At 51.9% G+C, this 16,823-nt stretch overlaps 5 protein-coding genes across 5 annotated transcripts; all 5 read right to left on the bottom strand.

The window, feature by feature from the left end:
* Positions 1-217: 217 nt before the first annotated feature.
* On the bottom strand, positions 218-2,335 carry PG985_010202 (uncharacterized protein; the record flags this gene model as incomplete). Its single annotated transcript, XM_066829970.1, has 3 exons — positions 218-763; positions 840-1,879; positions 1,939-2,335. 3 exons carry the CDS (start codon positions 2,333-2,335, stop codon positions 218-220), a joined length of 1,983 nt encoding a protein of 660 aa, XP_066682360.1.
* Positions 2,336-2,728: 393 nt separating this feature from the next.
* PG985_010203 (glycosyl hydrolase family 1) lies at positions 2,729-4,248 on the bottom strand (the record flags this gene model as incomplete). Its single annotated transcript, XM_066829971.1, has 2 exons — positions 2,729-4,115; positions 4,205-4,248. 2 exons carry the CDS (start codon positions 4,246-4,248, stop codon positions 2,729-2,731), a joined length of 1,431 nt encoding a protein of 476 aa, XP_066682361.1.
* Positions 4,249-6,175: 1,927 nt separating this feature from the next.
* PG985_010204 (uncharacterized protein) lies at positions 6,176-7,071 on the bottom strand (the record flags this gene model as incomplete). Its single annotated transcript, XM_066829972.1, has 2 exons — positions 6,176-6,807; positions 6,948-7,071. The coding sequence occupies 2 exons, from the start codon at positions 7,069-7,071 to the stop codon at positions 6,176-6,178; spliced, it is 756 nt and encodes a 251-aa protein (XP_066682362.1).
* A 613-nt stretch (positions 7,072-7,684) lies between these two features.
* On the bottom strand, positions 7,685-9,258 carry PG985_010205 (sodium bile acid cotransporter; the record flags this gene model as incomplete). The annotated part of the gene is made up of 4 exons (XM_066829973.1): positions 7,685-8,270; positions 8,361-8,799; positions 8,852-9,037; positions 9,099-9,258. 4 exons carry the CDS (start codon positions 9,256-9,258, stop codon positions 7,685-7,687), a joined length of 1,371 nt encoding a protein of 456 aa, XP_066682363.1.
* A 1,825-nt stretch (positions 9,259-11,083) lies between these two features.
* PG985_010206 (uncharacterized protein) lies at positions 11,084-11,815 on the bottom strand (the record flags this gene model as incomplete). Its single annotated transcript, XM_066829974.1, has 3 exons — positions 11,084-11,231; positions 11,310-11,526; positions 11,596-11,815. 3 exons carry the CDS (start codon positions 11,813-11,815, stop codon positions 11,084-11,086), a joined length of 585 nt encoding a protein of 194 aa, XP_066682364.1.
* Positions 11,816-16,823: the final 5,008 nt, after the last annotated feature.

Here is a 16,823-nt window from a genome sequence, read left to right on the forward strand (position 1 = left end):
CACAGAACCAACATCCTTCTGGATTTTGGAGTCGAGAGATTTGCAAGCAATACGGACACTGCTGAAGTCCCGTTTCATTCAACCCTTTCTCTTTGTAACCCTTTTCCGCCCCTCTATATCGTCTAGATAATCAAGCTCCATGGCCCGCCAAGCCTTGACCCAATCCAAAGTCTGATATAATAAGACTGACTGTGAAGATGCAGAAGTATGCAAATGTTTAGAAGACACACACTTCCTGCATGGGCGTTCGAGGGAAAGGGAGATCGGCATAATTTGACAAAGACAGGATTCCAAGGCGTTGATATATGTCCGGCGACTCTGATGATCGTGCGAGCACGAGTCCTGTACCATGAGTTTCCTTTTCATCCCTGATCATCACAAGCAGGACAACTACAGGTGTTTCCTCAATCTTGTTGGTCGTCCGTGCCATTTCCGATTCGTCCAGATTTTCGTAATGAGCCCTTGCGAGAGTAAAGCCTCCTCCACCCTCTTCTGATACTGGCATCCTTTTCAGGGGCCCATCGATATAGCAGGTCGAAGCACGGGGGCCATCGGTGTCAACGAGCTCTACTTTCACAACGAAGTCGGGCATGCTCTTTCCGGGTTCTGGAATGGCGAGTTTCGCGGGATACAGAGGTCCCAACAGCCTGATGATTTCCCCATCAAGTTCCTTGCATTTGGTATCCTCATCATCAAGACCAAAACATCTCGTGGGAAACATGGCAGTTTGAAACTGGCTTCGGGGGGAATGTATGAACTCCCCCTTGAGTGAAGTCCAGGAGTAACTCGGCACATCCAAGTCTTTTGGGAAGTATGCCCGAATCTCCTCATAACCATACCTGTACCACAACAGGCTCCTCGCTGTCAAGGGGGGTTAGATCTGGCTGAAGCCAGATCATAGATACACAGGTCGCCTTCGGGATCTTGGCCGCGGTCGTGTGTTGGATACCCTTGAAAGCGACGGTGACATCACTCTGCTTCGTGAGGTTGCGGCGTGAATACTCTTGAACCGTAGAGAACCATTGCTCCTCTGGGTCGGCCGCGGCGTACATGTCCCCGAATAACTGCTGACCGCACTCGCAGGCTCTGCTCTCGTGGCAGCTGAACTGTACCTCGCCTGATGTAAAGCACAGATATCGCGAAGACAGCACCCTCTCTTGTAAGGTCCAACCCCTATAGTCAACGGGATCCAGCCATTTGTTGTAGTGGCTGTCGTGAGATTGTGGGCCACCTCGATGGTGACCCCAGTCATAGAGGATTCTCCCACGAAGTTCGACTGTTTTGTCTTGTCCAGCCGCTACCTCGCCAAGGTGCACAGATGGTTTCCGTACCTTGTCGAGGAACCCTTCATTACAGCAAGCAGCCGAGCTTGTAATGATGGTTACGAGTGCAAATTTATAGACGGTGCTCATCTTGGTGGCCTCTCTGGCCCAGTCTTGTTCATCATCCTGTATGATGCACATAGAGTCGATCCAGATCCACCTGCATCCGATTTTGGCAGCCAGGGCCACGGCATCACTCAGCGTCTTGGGTAATTCAAACCAGCTCATACCCTCCCGAAGGCTGCTCAGACTTGAGGCTTCTGCTTTGATATGTGGGTGTTTCGGACCCCAGCAGTAGCTCACTGCTGCGTACCGCTGCGCCATCTTTGGCTCGAACTCGATAAGTCGAACCCGAGATGTGGTGGGTTGGATTTCCAGAACTCTGCTGGGCCAAGTTATGACTCCATGGGAGGTCTTGGATAGGTCCTCGCGGCATTTTTCATGCGCATGAATACAGTTGTTGAGTTGGTACTGAATGAAGTTGATGGTGCTAGGTGACCCTGCCGTTGGCGGGAGTTCCTTGTCAGGAACGAGGAGTCGATGGATTGTGGGTTCTCCTTCATTTTCTCATCAGCTAACACGGTCTCGCTAGTCATGAGGGTAACTCGCTGCTTACCAATGAGTGTATATACTTGGATGGCAGGAAGGTTTGCTTGGCCCCTGACCGTGAACCTTTCCCTATCAAAGCGAATGACCAACTGCTTAAGTTTATCTACCTCTCCCGGGAAATCATCGTCCCACAATCGAGTGGCAGACAGGACACACCGACATAGCCAGCAACCCTCGGAGGCCCACTGTCGAACATCCTTGAAGTTACGGTACTTGTGGCCGGACCGTCGTTGAAGTGCCGTTGTTGGTACCCCGTGTTGTTCGTCATGCTCGCAAAACTTGCAGAGTGAGGACGGGAGTGCAGTACTCTCCGACACCGCCAATTTACTGTCGATATTGTCATGATTCTCACCCAACCCAACCCGGGGCTGGACCGTATCCTGAGCGTTGGAGACTTGACTCATTTTCAAAATCTCAAATACATTACCCAAATGCACCGAACCCCAATAATAAATCGCAATAAGAAAAGATAATCTCAAAGTGCTGTAAAGTAATGTGTGTTTCACGAAACTGCCTGTACCAAGCCCGATCAGGCCCCAGTCATACGGTATGGCCATTTGAATCGTGATTGGCTCCAGTGAAAATCTACCATCCAACTGCATAGTAAATAGGCGCGCGCGAAAGCTGCAAATGAAACAGCGAATCTGTGGTCCCAAGACCAAGTGACACATGGGTCTGCACCGTTATTACTTAAGCGCAAAGACATTATAAATATTCAATAACTCCAGATTTCCTACAAGACGTGTTCCGACCATTTGAGTCTTAAAGACACTCAGGAATTGACAGCATGAAACCGCTCAGTTCTTCTCCATGACCTCCTCGAAGAGCTCCTTCATCTTCTCTGCACTCTTCTTGGGGTGCCGGGTTTGACCTTTCGTGTAGTTCACATAGGTGCAGCCAAATCTCGTCTCATAACCCTCAGCCCACTCAAAGTTGTCCATGAGAGACCAAGCCATGTAGCCCTTAACTTTGCAGCCATCTTCAGACACAGCTTTGGCCATTGCCTTGACGTAACCATCGAAATACTCCACTCGGAAATCATCATCCAGGATCTTTGGGTACGTGAGCTTATCTTCACCCTTGATACTTGTACCGCTCTCGGTTACGTAGATGTCTGGATAGCCGTAGCGCTTGCTGAGCCAGTTGATAAGGTTACGGAAACCTTGCGGATTGGGTCGCAACCAGAAGCTCTGGGTTTCCGGGCCGATACACTCGCCGCTCTTGGAGTAGAAGAGGCATTCCAGGTTGCCCAAGATGTCGTCCTCGGGAGGTGTACCAGTCTTGTGCTTGACGTAGTTGGCAGTGTAGTGGTTCATGCCGTAGAAGTCGTTGGACCCTTGGACGAGGGAGCGCTCCTCTTCGGTGAAAGTGGGCAGGCGATCACCGAGCTGCTTCAGCATGGAGTCGGGATATTTGCCGAAGTAAATAGGGTCTGCAAACCATGAGATGGCGAACTCGATCTTGCGGTCGGCGGCCTCGACATCAGCGGGGTCCTCTGGATCCCAAGGGTACGTGCCATCTCCGTTCAGCGTAATGCCGATTTGACCTTTATCTGTGGGCTTGAACTCTTCTCGGTACACTTTGACAGCGCGACCGTGAGCTACAAGACAGTTGTGCCCAACAATCCACTGCTCGCGGGTGCTATCTCCAACTTCGGACTTGGTGCGATCCGAAGTGTGGCCCGGGGCGAAGTAGCCGCTGTTGTAGCCAAGAACAGAACTGCACCAGGGCTCGTTGAACGTGATCCAGTTCTTGCACTTTGGAATTGCCTTGAAGACAACGCGAGCGTAGTTCTCATAGTCGAGCGGGAACTCAGTCCTGTTCAAAAGACCGCCGTATCGCTTGTCGAGCTCATCGGGCAAGTCCCAGTGGTACAAGGTGATGAAAGGCGTAATGCCTGCCTCCAGAAGATCATCTACAAGCTTTATGTAGTAATCGAGTCCTTTCTGGTTGACGGGGTCATTCCGGCCACCGAGCGGGATGATGCGAGACCATGACAGAGAAAACCGGTAGCATTTGGAGCCAAGCTTCTTCAAGAGCGCAATGTCTTCATCAGCTCTGTTGTACGAATCGCAGGCAACATCTCCATTGGCTCCGTGCGCAATCTTGCCGGGAATCTTGCAGAAGGTGTCCCAGATAGAAGGTCCACGGCCATCAGCTTCAGTTGCCCCCTCAATTTGGAAGCTGGATCAGGAAAGGCGCAGGTCAGCCTCCGAGTCTAGTTCATGATGCAAGGTCACGAGGTGAGGTCGAATGAAACTGTGACTACTCACGCAGCTGTTGCGAACCCCCATTGGAAATCGGCGGGAAGAGACATTGTGGAACCGTAGATAAGAGAATAGACCAAGCAGGTGATGACTGGTGACTGGTATCTAGGCTATTCCCGAGCGCTGGCTTCTAAGAGGCTCGATGTCGGTTGGGGTCAATATGGATATATTGGTGATCTGAGGCGCCTGCCAAGACCGTATACGATCTTCAGAAAACGGACCCAAACGAGGAAGAAGGCGATGAGAGAGATATCAGGAACATCAAACAGAAAGTAGAACTGCCACTTCGCAGAGACTTGCACGGCCTTCTTATAATCGAACAGCCTCGTGTGTAGGGATGGTCAGGATTCCAGACCCCCGTGGTGGACGAATCTTTACCTAATTCTCGACTTCGGACCGTGACGACCGAGATGTCGTGCACGATCAATGGCTATTACCCCCAAAGCCCATACCTGTAACGAGTGATCCCCCGCGGCGGGGTAAATTTGGGAGGGCATATTTCGTCGTATCGGATTCGGAGGTCCTGCCCATGGCCCATACCATACCTGTCTTGGTCCTGTCCTCCTTCCCTCCAGTGTTCCAGCCCAGTCCAATTCGAGTCTCGTTCGTCCCGTCTCTCACCTCACTGGGGCGAAGCGAAGGGAGCGGACAGCGAAACAACGAACCACCACCACGACCAAGAACCAGAGAGGGAAAAAAAAACGGCACTAGGGCGCGACCTAGCGACCAGACCAGGTACAACGAGGACGGGATTGGATTGGTAAAACTGGCCACGGCGGGTACTTGCTTACCTGGCCAACTGGCAGCTGTGAACTTATTGCCATTGACCCCTCTGCTGCTGCTGCCCTCCAAGTCATGTTTCGTTGGTTGAACGTTGCTCCATCTTTTTTCCAGTGCTAGTGAAGCTGATGGGCGGGCCGTGTCTCCGAATGGAAAGCGGCGATGTGCAGGCCGGCGGCCGTCAAAACTTCGGGTAGGTGGCTGGACGGTCACGACACCCAGTAAAAGGCAGACAGACAAGACGCGGGACGCTAGGGAAAAGGATGATCGCCCGTTTCCTATTGAGTGTGCCCAGCATCCAGCAGCAGTAGCACACCCAGCTTGTTTGCGACATACGTGCAGCATCGCCCAACCCACCATCCCGCCATCTCGTTCAGCCGGGTCGCAAAGCCTGGTCAAGCCTTATGCGGGCGCTGTCAGTCAGTATTAAGTAGGTGGCTGAGTGCATGAAGCGAGCACCTATCACCTCTTCCACCAGCCGTGCCTGCTGTACGTGGTATATTGTGCATTCCCGTCCCGTTCGGAATTGAAGAACCATCCCGCGCGCCATGCCATACTAGTAGACCCTGCATCACATTACCTTACCTGTATTGGTACTACTATATCCATACCTACATACATATGTCCTACATATGTACGCCCTGATTGGCACAGCACATGTCAGAATGCCAGAAACTCGAGACGAATCAAGACCGCGAATTTGATCATGAGAAACTCAATTTCATACGTGATACGTGCGGAAAATACCTCTCATGCCCGCCCAAATAATGGCTATGTAAGCCGCAACGTACATACATACAGCTGTCGAACCACGCATCATGTTGGTCCAGCTCTTTAAGGTCATGCCATGGCTGCAGCTGCTTTCTCCCTCATACTGCGCCGGCCCTATTCGATGCAATTGCGTCTAAAATCGGATGTTCGGATATGTTGCCCTTTCTTTTCTTTCTCTCCTCTCCCTGAGACTCACCCTGCACGTTGATCCTTTGCAGCAATAAACGTGTTGGCTATTGTACGTAACACTCGTTCGCCTTTGATAGAACCTGAATAGTAGACGGCGAGGCATTCCAAGCGAAATGCAGGTGCTGTGTATGATGTGGCCAGCCTGACTCCCAAGTGTAACAAGCAGCATCATACTCAAACACCCAGCAGCGGTTCGCCGGTCCTTCGGACCCAGCCTCGCTCAACAACAGTCATAGATCAGTGTGTGCTGCCTCTAGCAGCACCGTGGTCGTCATCGTGCTCTGTATCTCCACGCTTTCGTTTGCCCGAGCTAGAGCTTTCGGATTCGTCGTCCATGCCCTCACCACCGCCATCGCCAGTCCATTCAGTGACTTCCCATTCAACGCGAATATGACCATCTCGGCTCTCACGGGCGCCTTTGCTTGTGCGCAGGTTGCCCAGCTGGCTACCTCTTACCATGCTGTCAAACCATGGAAGACCGCTGAATTCGCGGCCGAGCAACGGTGCATTCGGGCCGGTGGTAACAGGGGCCGCCACGGGGGCCAAGTCCATCTCTTCTATGTTGTTACCGCTGGCATCGTCATCGGGGAGGAGACCCATGTCTTCCAGGTCACGTAAGTCTTGGGTAAGTAGACTACCAAGAGTCAATTGAATGTAGTCAGCTTCGCTTCGCGGCTCTTCGCTCCAGTACGACAACGGGGTGCCGCAGAAGCCGCAAAACTGTCTCATAACATGCTGCTCGGTTGGGTGGGAGTAGACGCGGCGGATGGAGGATCGGGACTCGTCAGGGAAGAAGGCAAACGTCCGGCTGTGGTACCAGGACAGTGGCACACGGAGGAAGGCGGACAGTGGAGTTGCAGCAGAGATTCCTATACAATAGAACATCGGTCTTTAGCACTCAGATTTGTCAATCACAATAGACGCAATGGGCTGTGGCAAGGCAGGGTAAGGCAAAAGCAAGGCTAGGTCGGACGCGGTCTCGCGGATACGACTAGGTCTTGGCACTTACTCTGAGATGTATTATTTGAGTCAAAGAGAACATTGCAGTCTCGAGGGGAGCTGGCAGGAATACTGATTATGTACTGATTCCTGCCGCAATGGCAACTGCCCCTCAGAGTCTTGTCCGGATTCATGATGCGCGAGCAGTTGACTATTGCAGCCTCAGGTATGTTTGTTGCAGTTCCACCATGGGGATATAGCGTGGGCGGGAGACGCGCAGTAGTAGAAAATCGAAATGGGGACCCGTCGAGAGAAGTGACGTAGGGACGGACGGAAGCGGTTGATTGAATGGAACGAACACTTTCTTCAAAATAAACGATGTCTGTTGGCACTTCGCTCCAACGCCCTGTCAAACGGAATATGTTTGCATTCCCTTCTTGAAATAATAAATCGGTTCCCGTGATTCACTGCAATGACGGTGACATGGACTGGAGAACTTGGATCTCAATTGGCAATCAGTTCATGTTGGTTCGATTGGTCGCTGCGTGAATGTTCTAGTAGAAATGGAAGCTTCTATGGGGAAAAGGGCGGGGAAGCCTGTTACGTCGGTGTTACCACTGATGCCAGTAATCATTGCAGATGGCATGCCCTATTACTCCAACTACCGCTTCAACCAACAATCAGACCTAGAACTGACAGGAGCAATATATGTATGCCATCAGGTATATGTCCTTGTCTACTATGTAATTCTGGCTGTATATCTTCATTATTCCTCCAGCTCCTCACATTCGACTGCTAGCTGGACATTCAGAGACGCTGAGTCTTCTCAACCGGCTCTTTCTGTTTGTTGTCGTTGCACGCATAGTCGCTGCCGTTGGCGTTCGCTGCAGGTGCCAAACCCGCCTCAAGTGGGGCCGCATCGGTAGCACACAGCTCGTTTCCGGACGTTTCACTCCCCCGTTCCAGCCACCAACTGAAGAATATGGTCAGAAACTGGGCAACAAACACCTGCTCCGTCGTGTAAAGCAGGATAGGCACTTGGACAAGCGACTTTGTAAGGTCATCATGCTGGGCCCACATCGCTTCCGCCAGAGGTATGCCGACTGAAGTCGTCTTGGCTGCACCACAAAAGCAGACGGCAATGACTTCGACTTTGGGAAGTTGTTTGACTGTCAAGGCACGCCTCAGTATTTGCGGGAGCCGTGATCCCATTTCGGACTCGGCACCGATCTTGTTAATGTTCCTGGTAAGAAAATGGGGAGGGTACGCCGCATAGAAGCAAATTACGGTGAAAAACGCGTACAGCACCAGATTCATAACGATGTTGAAAGCGATCGAGGACTTGGAGGGCAGATAGAAAGCCCCAGTCTTGAAGGCCCCTGAGAACGTTGACCTGCGCATATATCAGCAAATGCCATGGACACGAAGAAGCGCAGTCCAAATATGTGCCCTATTCACAAAAAGGGGGGGGGGAGGTACTGACCAAATAAGCACAACCAAACCAAGAGAGCAGACCTTCGCCAATTGGAACCTCTGCAATATCCACTCAACCTTCTTCGACCACATCCATCGCAGCGCTTGTCCCACTGCCAAAGGGAGTAACACACTCAGGCCAAGCTGCTTCATCACGGAGGCGTACATCGGGCCCATCTTGGACGGCGCTGCTGGCCGCCACTGATCGAAGGCAGCATCCGCTGGCAGGAAACCATATATCAGGGATGGTGCCAGGAATGGTCCCACGACATTACCAATGACCACCTCGATGATAGCAGCAGCTTCGTCGCCCCCCGCGTTTCTAGTCATTACGACATTGGACGCTATGGTGGTAGGGATAGCACTAACTGCCATCATGCCCATTAGCATCCGAGGGTCGAAGACCCCGGAGCTCACGCCACCTGCGGCAACGACTATATGGATCAGGACTACCTTCAGGTCAGAATTTCATCGTTCATCGTATAGATAGGGATCAAGTACTCAACATTGTGATCGGTATTATAACAAAGCCGATGCCTTGCACCAGGATATGCAGACGCCAGTTTGTGATATGCTGTTTCAGCTTATCGGGCGACAACTGCATACCATTGATGAAGAATATCAGACCGACAACTCCGTAGAGCACCGAGTACTCGGATCTGATAATACCACCCCGGGCCGCCACATCTTGCAATCCGGTTAGCCAATCACAACGGTCGAAATACGTAAGGCCATAGGAGTTCCTTACTGGGAAAGAAGTAGGCAAGAACGCACGCAATGCCAAAGCCTATTATAATCCAATTCTTGAGCAAAAATCCCCCTATTGCTCGAGGAACCCGAATGAACGTCGACGCTTTTTGGACTTCGTCATTCGTAGTTTTCTCGGTGGACCCCGTGACCACGGCCATGATTTGAGTTTCTACAAGCCTCGCCAAGCCGGGTTACACGACATGGAAACGAAAATAGATGTGCCAAAAATCACGCCCCTCGGATTACCTCTTGTCGACGGCAGTGCTCAATAAGTGAGGTGGGAAGAAGCTGAAGGGTTGCATTTTGTCTTTAGAGCCGCCTCGTCACTCTGGCCAGAGATAAGAAGGTGTTGAATCACGATATGTGGGTACCATATTTAGTGCTTTCGGACCTGCACTGCTTGCCACTGTCCCCGATACTCGGGGGCGATGTCGGGTCGTTCGGCACATAAAGGGAGCGGTGTGCCCCCGGGTCCATGTTGACCTTGACCAACCACCGGCGACCGAGAGGAATATGCTCTGGTGCCAGCTGTCATCTTCAATATCCCGTGGGGAATTCCTACCTACTTATTGACAGCAGTTTGGTAAGACTGCGCTGCCCAGCCCCGACCTTTTCACATAGTGGATGTCTGTATGCTGCTTCTTCGGTCTCGGTCTCTCCCGGCCATCTTGAAGTCCCATAGGTGTGGGGGCCCTTGACTGCAGGCCGTATAAGTCTTTCGCGAGTTTCGTATTCTTCATCAGGCTTTTCGCATTGGGTCGTGGTTTGGTGTTTCCTACGCGTCGTCTCCAAAACCTCTTGGCTCAGTCTTCTTTACTTATCCAAAGCGCACTCCTCAGATTTCGCTTAGTCTTCAACCAGGTGCACATCTGATGAAAGCATGCGTGCATGCATGCATGTCTGAATGGGACCGGAAACCTCTCGAAAGTTCAAGGTCGAGTCGGGTGGTACTGACCACGCATTGTCCAATCCATGACGAGTGGACTTTTCTCCAAGAATTTGGAAGATGTCCCCCTTAGAACACGAACAGGCGTGGGGTACAGAACGCGTTGTCCTTGGGGACTTTAGCTCCCAGGACTCGGCATCCCCTCGCTTCATCGGCTTGGGATTACGACGGCGCCCGGCCCCGTATCTCCGTTGGTGGACTGAAGGACCGAATTGCCGAGCCCCGGGGTCGTTCCCCATCAATCCCGGTTCCTACCCTCATTATAGCGTTTGCGCTAAACGCAGATCCCTTTTCGGGCCTCTCCTTTCTAGCTTTAAAAGGGAGGGTTCGTTCGCATCTTCTTCCTACTTTGAGATAGATCCTCGCTCCGTCATCACCATCTCCAAAATGCACCATATCACTTATAGCATGGGCATATATAGGTACCCTGGAGGATTGGCCATTCGGGCCTACCCAGTGCACAAGACATAAATCTCGTCTTGTCGACCTGTTTGAAGTAGTGATCGTCTTCTAGAGCCGCAACAGGGCGGCCGGTTCGACCTTCCAAAAGAGATGGCCTTGCAATACCGGAGCGAGCCTCAAGCATGTACAGAAAACCGGGTGAAGCAAGCAATTTGCCGGCCGTTTTCGCTTGAGGAGAGAAAGCTAGCCGAGACTTACTATATCCAATCACTGAGGGGATTCAGGGCCCCCGAGATAACCTGAAACAGGCTGATTGGCTAGTATGAGTGCCTCAATACCATATCCAGTCTGCTGGTTCAATCGAGCGAGAGGGTTTATCATTTGCATTACTATTCCTTCTTAACTACTTAGAAGCATGACTTCAGGATGGACATGGGTCACATTGAGCCCCTTGGCCTGAACATTTTAGCAACACATCTCCGATCGCCGTTGGACTGGCGCAACCAATGTAATCCATCTGGGGTTGTACAGAGCACCAATACCGCCGGCATCAGTGAATCCGGTCTATCGAGTGGGCTCCGACGTAGTACGCGGGGAGGGGCTGACGGGCCCTGATGCCAACCAAGACTGCCACTCTATATTGGCGATGAGTCTAAACCTTGGACGAGAACCGAGACGGGTCCGTCGGCTGCATAGACAATGGTGTATTCGTCTCGGCCAATGAGCTGCATCGTAACATTGGGCCAAGCGAAGAAATTAGCTAGTTCTGCTGGGTCGAAGTGGCTACAATCAGACAGAGAGTATTGTTAGCCAGGCTTTCGTTCACCATCATAAGAAAAAGGGGGGAGAGGCGAGCCTTACATATGGTCTTTGCACGTGTGGACCAAACCAAGCTCGAACAGTCCGTCGTCGGTGATGTTATTGACCATCAATTGCCACGCCTCGGGGAACTGCATCTCGCATGTTATGTAGTCGGTGTTGTAGGTATTGTTGGGACCATGCTGCATGGTAATGCCGTCCCACTTCCAGGAGCTGTTGCAGGAGGAAGATGTGTTGAAGTTTGGATCAAGCCAGTGGACTGGTTACCTCGCTGTGAGCAAATCTCCTTTTCCCCATTGCTATGCAATGTATTCGTGGATGTTCTTACACGTGTATGCGCAGTCGAACAGGTCAACGGCGGAGGCGCGTGTACAGTCCATGCAGACCTCCGTCAAAGTCCAGTTCTTGAAGGAGAACTGTGCCCGATCATGCAAGGTCTGGCGCCCGGTAGACTGCGTGTTGGCAGCGAGACCAGCGACGTTGGCTAGAGGACCAGGCAAGCAGGCCACCAAGGAGAACAGGAAGCTAAGAATGATAAGGAATGTCATCGTGTGGGATGCTCTGGCCGGGTCTGGAAAGGCAAGTATCTCAAAAGGGGTGTTGCGCAGTTAATGGGTGAGATACTTGGCGGGGAGGACTTGCGGAGGCAGGTGCGATGGGCTGTGACTATGGTCGGTGCCATCAGAATAAATAGGGAGGCTTTCCCAGGCTTTATATTCACAACCTGTACTCGGCACCTCCCAACAACAACAAACACAGGCAGAAACCGACTCAAGGCCATTCACACCGCTGGATTGTGATAAGTAAGGGCCATGGACTTTTACAGTCACTTGTCATAAAGAGCAACATACCACAAGAGCAATGCTGTGGCTCTGTATTGCCAAGTGTGTGGCTCACGACACCGCATCAGTGAAGAGCCTGGCGGTGGTTCGCGCTTCATAGGAAGAAAACCACGAGGGATGCCTGCGGCCGGCCGCTGTACCTGCTTGAGTTCTCCTTTTTATGGAATGCTGGCGCCGAATGCAGGTTGGCCGGCAACCACCCGTTTTGCTTCTCGAAGGCACTTCTATGTTTCCGGGCTTTCGCTCGGACTTCGAAACTCTCCAGGCCATCAGCGATGCCTATTGGGTCGGGATTGCCTCCTGGGGGCATGATTCCTGGAGCATGTGCCCGCTTGCTAGATCATAGCAAACTCGAGTCCAATTTCCTTGCCCAGCTTGGCCACCCCTAGGATTCCTGCCACGGATGCAGCAAGTCGGCATACCATTACACCATGTGGCCGAGTCTCGCGCCGTTCTGCATCGAAGATCTGTTTTTGGCCCATGCAAGATGTAAAGGCCACTAATATACCATGACACTGATTGGACATACCCCGAAGGTTCAGGCTCAACCGAGACAAACATACACCCTGGAGTAGCACAAAGAATGCTGGCCGACCCAATCTGTATCCTCGTGGTATTCGTGAGGCTCCAATACACGATCTGCCATCAGCAAGGTCGTGTGTACTGATATGGTTCAGTGAATCCTATACCATATCTGTCATCATCATCGGGTGGCTTTTCTCACTTCTCGCAGTCCTGTTTAGGGGGGAGAACGGTCGTAAGGCCACCAGTAATGGTTAAGCCCCTGAAATCCAGACCGGCCTTCATACGAGGGTCCGAGGCCTCTCGCAAGGCCGCCACCACGATACTCTCTCACAACAGAGGAGGGGCACAAGCAGACCCCTCCGTAGGTTCTTGTGGCTGTGATAAATATTCCGACATATCACAGGGACACCTACTGCTTGTATTGCTCGGAACGGGCAGCCATCCACCTCCGTACCACAGTGCCACGGAACTCGGTAAGCAGCCGCCCTACCACGGAAATGGCAGGCTACTTCTCGAGATTGACCAAAGCGGTCAGCTTCCCCGTTTTGGTCCATCACGCTTTACGATTCTGGAAGTCGGGCCAAGCCACCAGGCATTCTTCCAGGCCCGTATGCGGTTTGGGGACACAGGCCGACAACCACGGGATCAAATGCAAGCACCCTGCATACGCAGTCCCATCCTAAGCAGAGAGAGCTCCTGGATAGTAATGAACGATTCCAGAAACCACCTTTCGAGAGGCGGGGGGGAGGTCAATCGGGGCAAATGCCGTCGACGATTGCTTTAGCAATACACCTCTTTTTCGGTAGTAACCGTGCGATACTTTACCCACGATGCCTTGCGTCAATTCTTGATATATGACGATCTTTGAGGCGGTATGCTCACCGCATGAATCAATATGGCCTTATCGTGGTTTCACAGAGGGGAGAGCTGACGCCAACTGTCTCAAGCACAAATCGCCATCATGGTATACGTTCTTTGGTCGGCTGCTGTGCGTCCTGGCAACCACGATATCTCAGCGGCAGTTGATGCAGCGCTCATTCCGAATACTTCTTTTCTTTGATGCACACGTGTTTGTAACAGCTTGTTACACCCGAAGCGTCCCGCACTCGGCTCGACTTGTATGTCAAAAAGTGCTGCTGAAGCCGGGTCCCACGTGTATAAGCACGCAGAGGTGAATATGGACAGGAGGCTACAGAGATTTCATGACTCGTGATTTGGTAGCGCCCGCGAGCCACAATTCCGTTGATGCATCCGGTTCTGTGTTAGTGCCATGAATAGGTATCCAGGAGATTGACGATTGCAGATTGTGATCTCCTTGTGGGGGAAAGCCCGAGTCGTGCAGCTGCCCCCAAACCACACACCTCTGTCAGTAAAAAATCGCAAGACCAAGCATACCGGGCCTGCTGTAACTGACGTGACATTGGATGGCATCCTCATCTTATTTTCCAACTCTCCAGCCTTGCACTTCCGTGGAGGTCGGTAGTTGCAACCAGAAGAAGGCTAATGGTACACTGTTTGTGCATGAACTCGTGGCGATGCTTCCATTCAAGCGGAGAAGGCTCATTGCACGTTGATCCGTTACCGACTAGAACAACTGGACTTGGGGGCCGTCTGTCCCGTTATCGCGATGATAATTCTGGAACGGCAATTGTCGATCTCGAACATTGGACTCGGCCGCTGGAAGACGCGTGCCGTCAAAATGAGGGCAGTGCTATATTTCACACCTCTGGTATTATCACGTTGGCATTGACTGGACCGCGATACGGCATCCAACGATCAGGACTTGTAAGCCCCTTCTGCGTGTGCTTCTCGACTCTAATTTTGGTCAACATTTGGCCCGCTGACGTTGCATCGCTCATTGTTCACTTGAAGGCCCTCAGGCTGGACTGCAATCAAGCGTTTCATATACCGTAGACCGTCCTCAAGGGGGCAGTGTTCGCCTGAACCCGGAGATTGATACGGTATGGATGGGATGTGCGTGCAAGATTATACCATCGTGCCCGATTCACATCGCCAGGTCGTCGTATGTTCACCACTGTTGGGCCGTAAAGTCCCGGAACACACGGACTTGCTAGTAGCATTGTGAGCCGTTTGCTGACATATGCAAACTGTCGTAGAAGGGGGCAGTGTTGGCGAAGAGCGTGCCAGATCCGCTGCCGACTTGGGGTTCGCGATCCAGATTTGGAGTATTCTGCGTCTGTCAACGAAGGAACTTTGTCACCGCAAGTTTCTATCGAATATGCAATGCATACACATACAGGTTGACCCCATGCAGGAAGAGCGAGGCTGTACATGCCGCATTGTTACATCGGGAATGGGACATGCTGCCGAGTTCTCAGCTCGGCATCTTAACAGCAACCCGATCAAGGTAACATGTAGCATGTGGCATAGGTTTTTTCGACCAAAGCACGTTCGGTGGCCAAAAGGCCGAGATGCATCAGAACTAGACCTACCATTCAGGCTCTCATGGCCTGGGTTTGCCACCTTGCGCCAATCAGCATAGGGCTGGCACTGGCTAGCTGACTCCGCCGCAACTTGTCATCATCGGACCGCCGGCCAGATTCTCTATCTCGCGACGTTACTTTTGGCGTCATTTGGGGTCTCTTTTCGCAGATCTCCTTGCTTTCTTCGTTACTTTTTCTGTGAACTTACTGCTTTCAGGCGGCGATGTTACATATACATATCGTCCCAGCAGCCGGCCTGTGACCGTCAGCAAACTTGAAGCCAGAGTTGCGGATGAAGCCTTCGGTGATGAATTAAAGCTATTGTGGGAACGGGTGCGATCGACGCTGTACTTTTCCAGCGACCCGCTACCCATTCTATTAATAGCCCTTACCACACCACTCCTACAGGGGTTGGGCTTGCATGAATTAGGGGTCCCCACTCACCCACGAGCTCTTTGGGTTGAGATGCATCTCAACTTGTTTCTGTGTTTCCAAACTCTCAGTCAGTGACATAAAAACATATCGTGGGGAATCCTTGGGGGCGGTTTCACGTCAAATTCGACCACAGAACGATACCGTAAGACCCTGGCGGTGCATGCCGAGGTTGCTATATTGCCCCCGTCATGCGCCATTGTATCGTATGGCGATACTTCGTGCCGAATGCGATTGCACTTGCGCCGAGCTCGTATAGGCGGGAAGCATCATAGAACTGACGCAAGACGGACAAGTAACGGTTGACCATGTTTTCACCTTCAGTATCGTGGCAGAACATGATGGAACATAATCCTCTGGTTTGCGATTGCTATTATTTAACGTTGTAGAGGAGAATACCAGACGGTGAACCCTAGGCTGGTGGGGTTCAAGCAAACCGGTAGCAGATAAAAAATGTGTAAGTAGCTACGGAGTATATTGCCATGTTATAGTAAATATGGCTCTGGAAGGATCTGCCAATGTGGAAACTTGGGTTCGTATAGCAATTGAGTATACCAACGGACCCCATCCTGCCCATTCCACAATACACTCGGTGAGTAAGTTGGTACTGATTACGGTAGACCTGTCATCTGTCGGGACTAGAGAGCCTGTCCAATCCGGAGCAAGTCTTTGACCCAGGTGAGATTGAGCACTTTCTTCGCGCGGCAAATGTGCTGAAGCATCGCCATCACGTTTTGATGTGTCGCAGGGCTAGCTAGCTTCTTAGTCAGAAGGCGGGGGCCAGAAGCTACCTTGGCTTGGACCTACCTGGGTTTCTGGTCAACTCCGAGCTACATACACCCCAATACGGTTGGCTATCCTGTCTTGTCTTGTCCAATGTGGCCGGCCAGTAAGGAGCTGGGAAGCGTAGGCGAGGATGGTGATTGAAAATGGATGCGTATGTACAGCAGTATGCCCCTGGTGGCAGCAGCAGCAGCAAGCCAGATCATTCCCCCGTTTGGAGGCATGGGCTGAAGTAGGGATTCTCTCTCCAACCTACAACTCTCACTGTTCCCGTTTGACATCCTCCTTTTCCCGTTTCCCAACCGTGCCGAACCAAGCGGGACAAATTTGCCCACGATCCTCTGACCCATCTATTGGTATCACGAAGCGCGCTTTGGCGAGAGTGTCAATCTCGACTGCGGCCGGAGCTTGATGAATTTTTGATAATCAGTCCCATTTTTGGCCACACACACATCCGTGGCTTTGTCACTTTACCTCACTATAGCTCTCCCGTCCTGCCTTTGTGCCCATTCCTATTTCCACCCCCCACT

This window comes from Apiospora marii (assembly GCF_038362585.1).
Source record: "Apiospora marii strain CBS 49790 chromosome Unknown utg000006l_segment0_segment0, whole genome shotgun sequence".
Lineage (NCBI taxonomy): Eukaryota > Fungi > Ascomycota > Sordariomycetes > Amphisphaeriales > Apiosporaceae > Apiospora > Apiospora marii.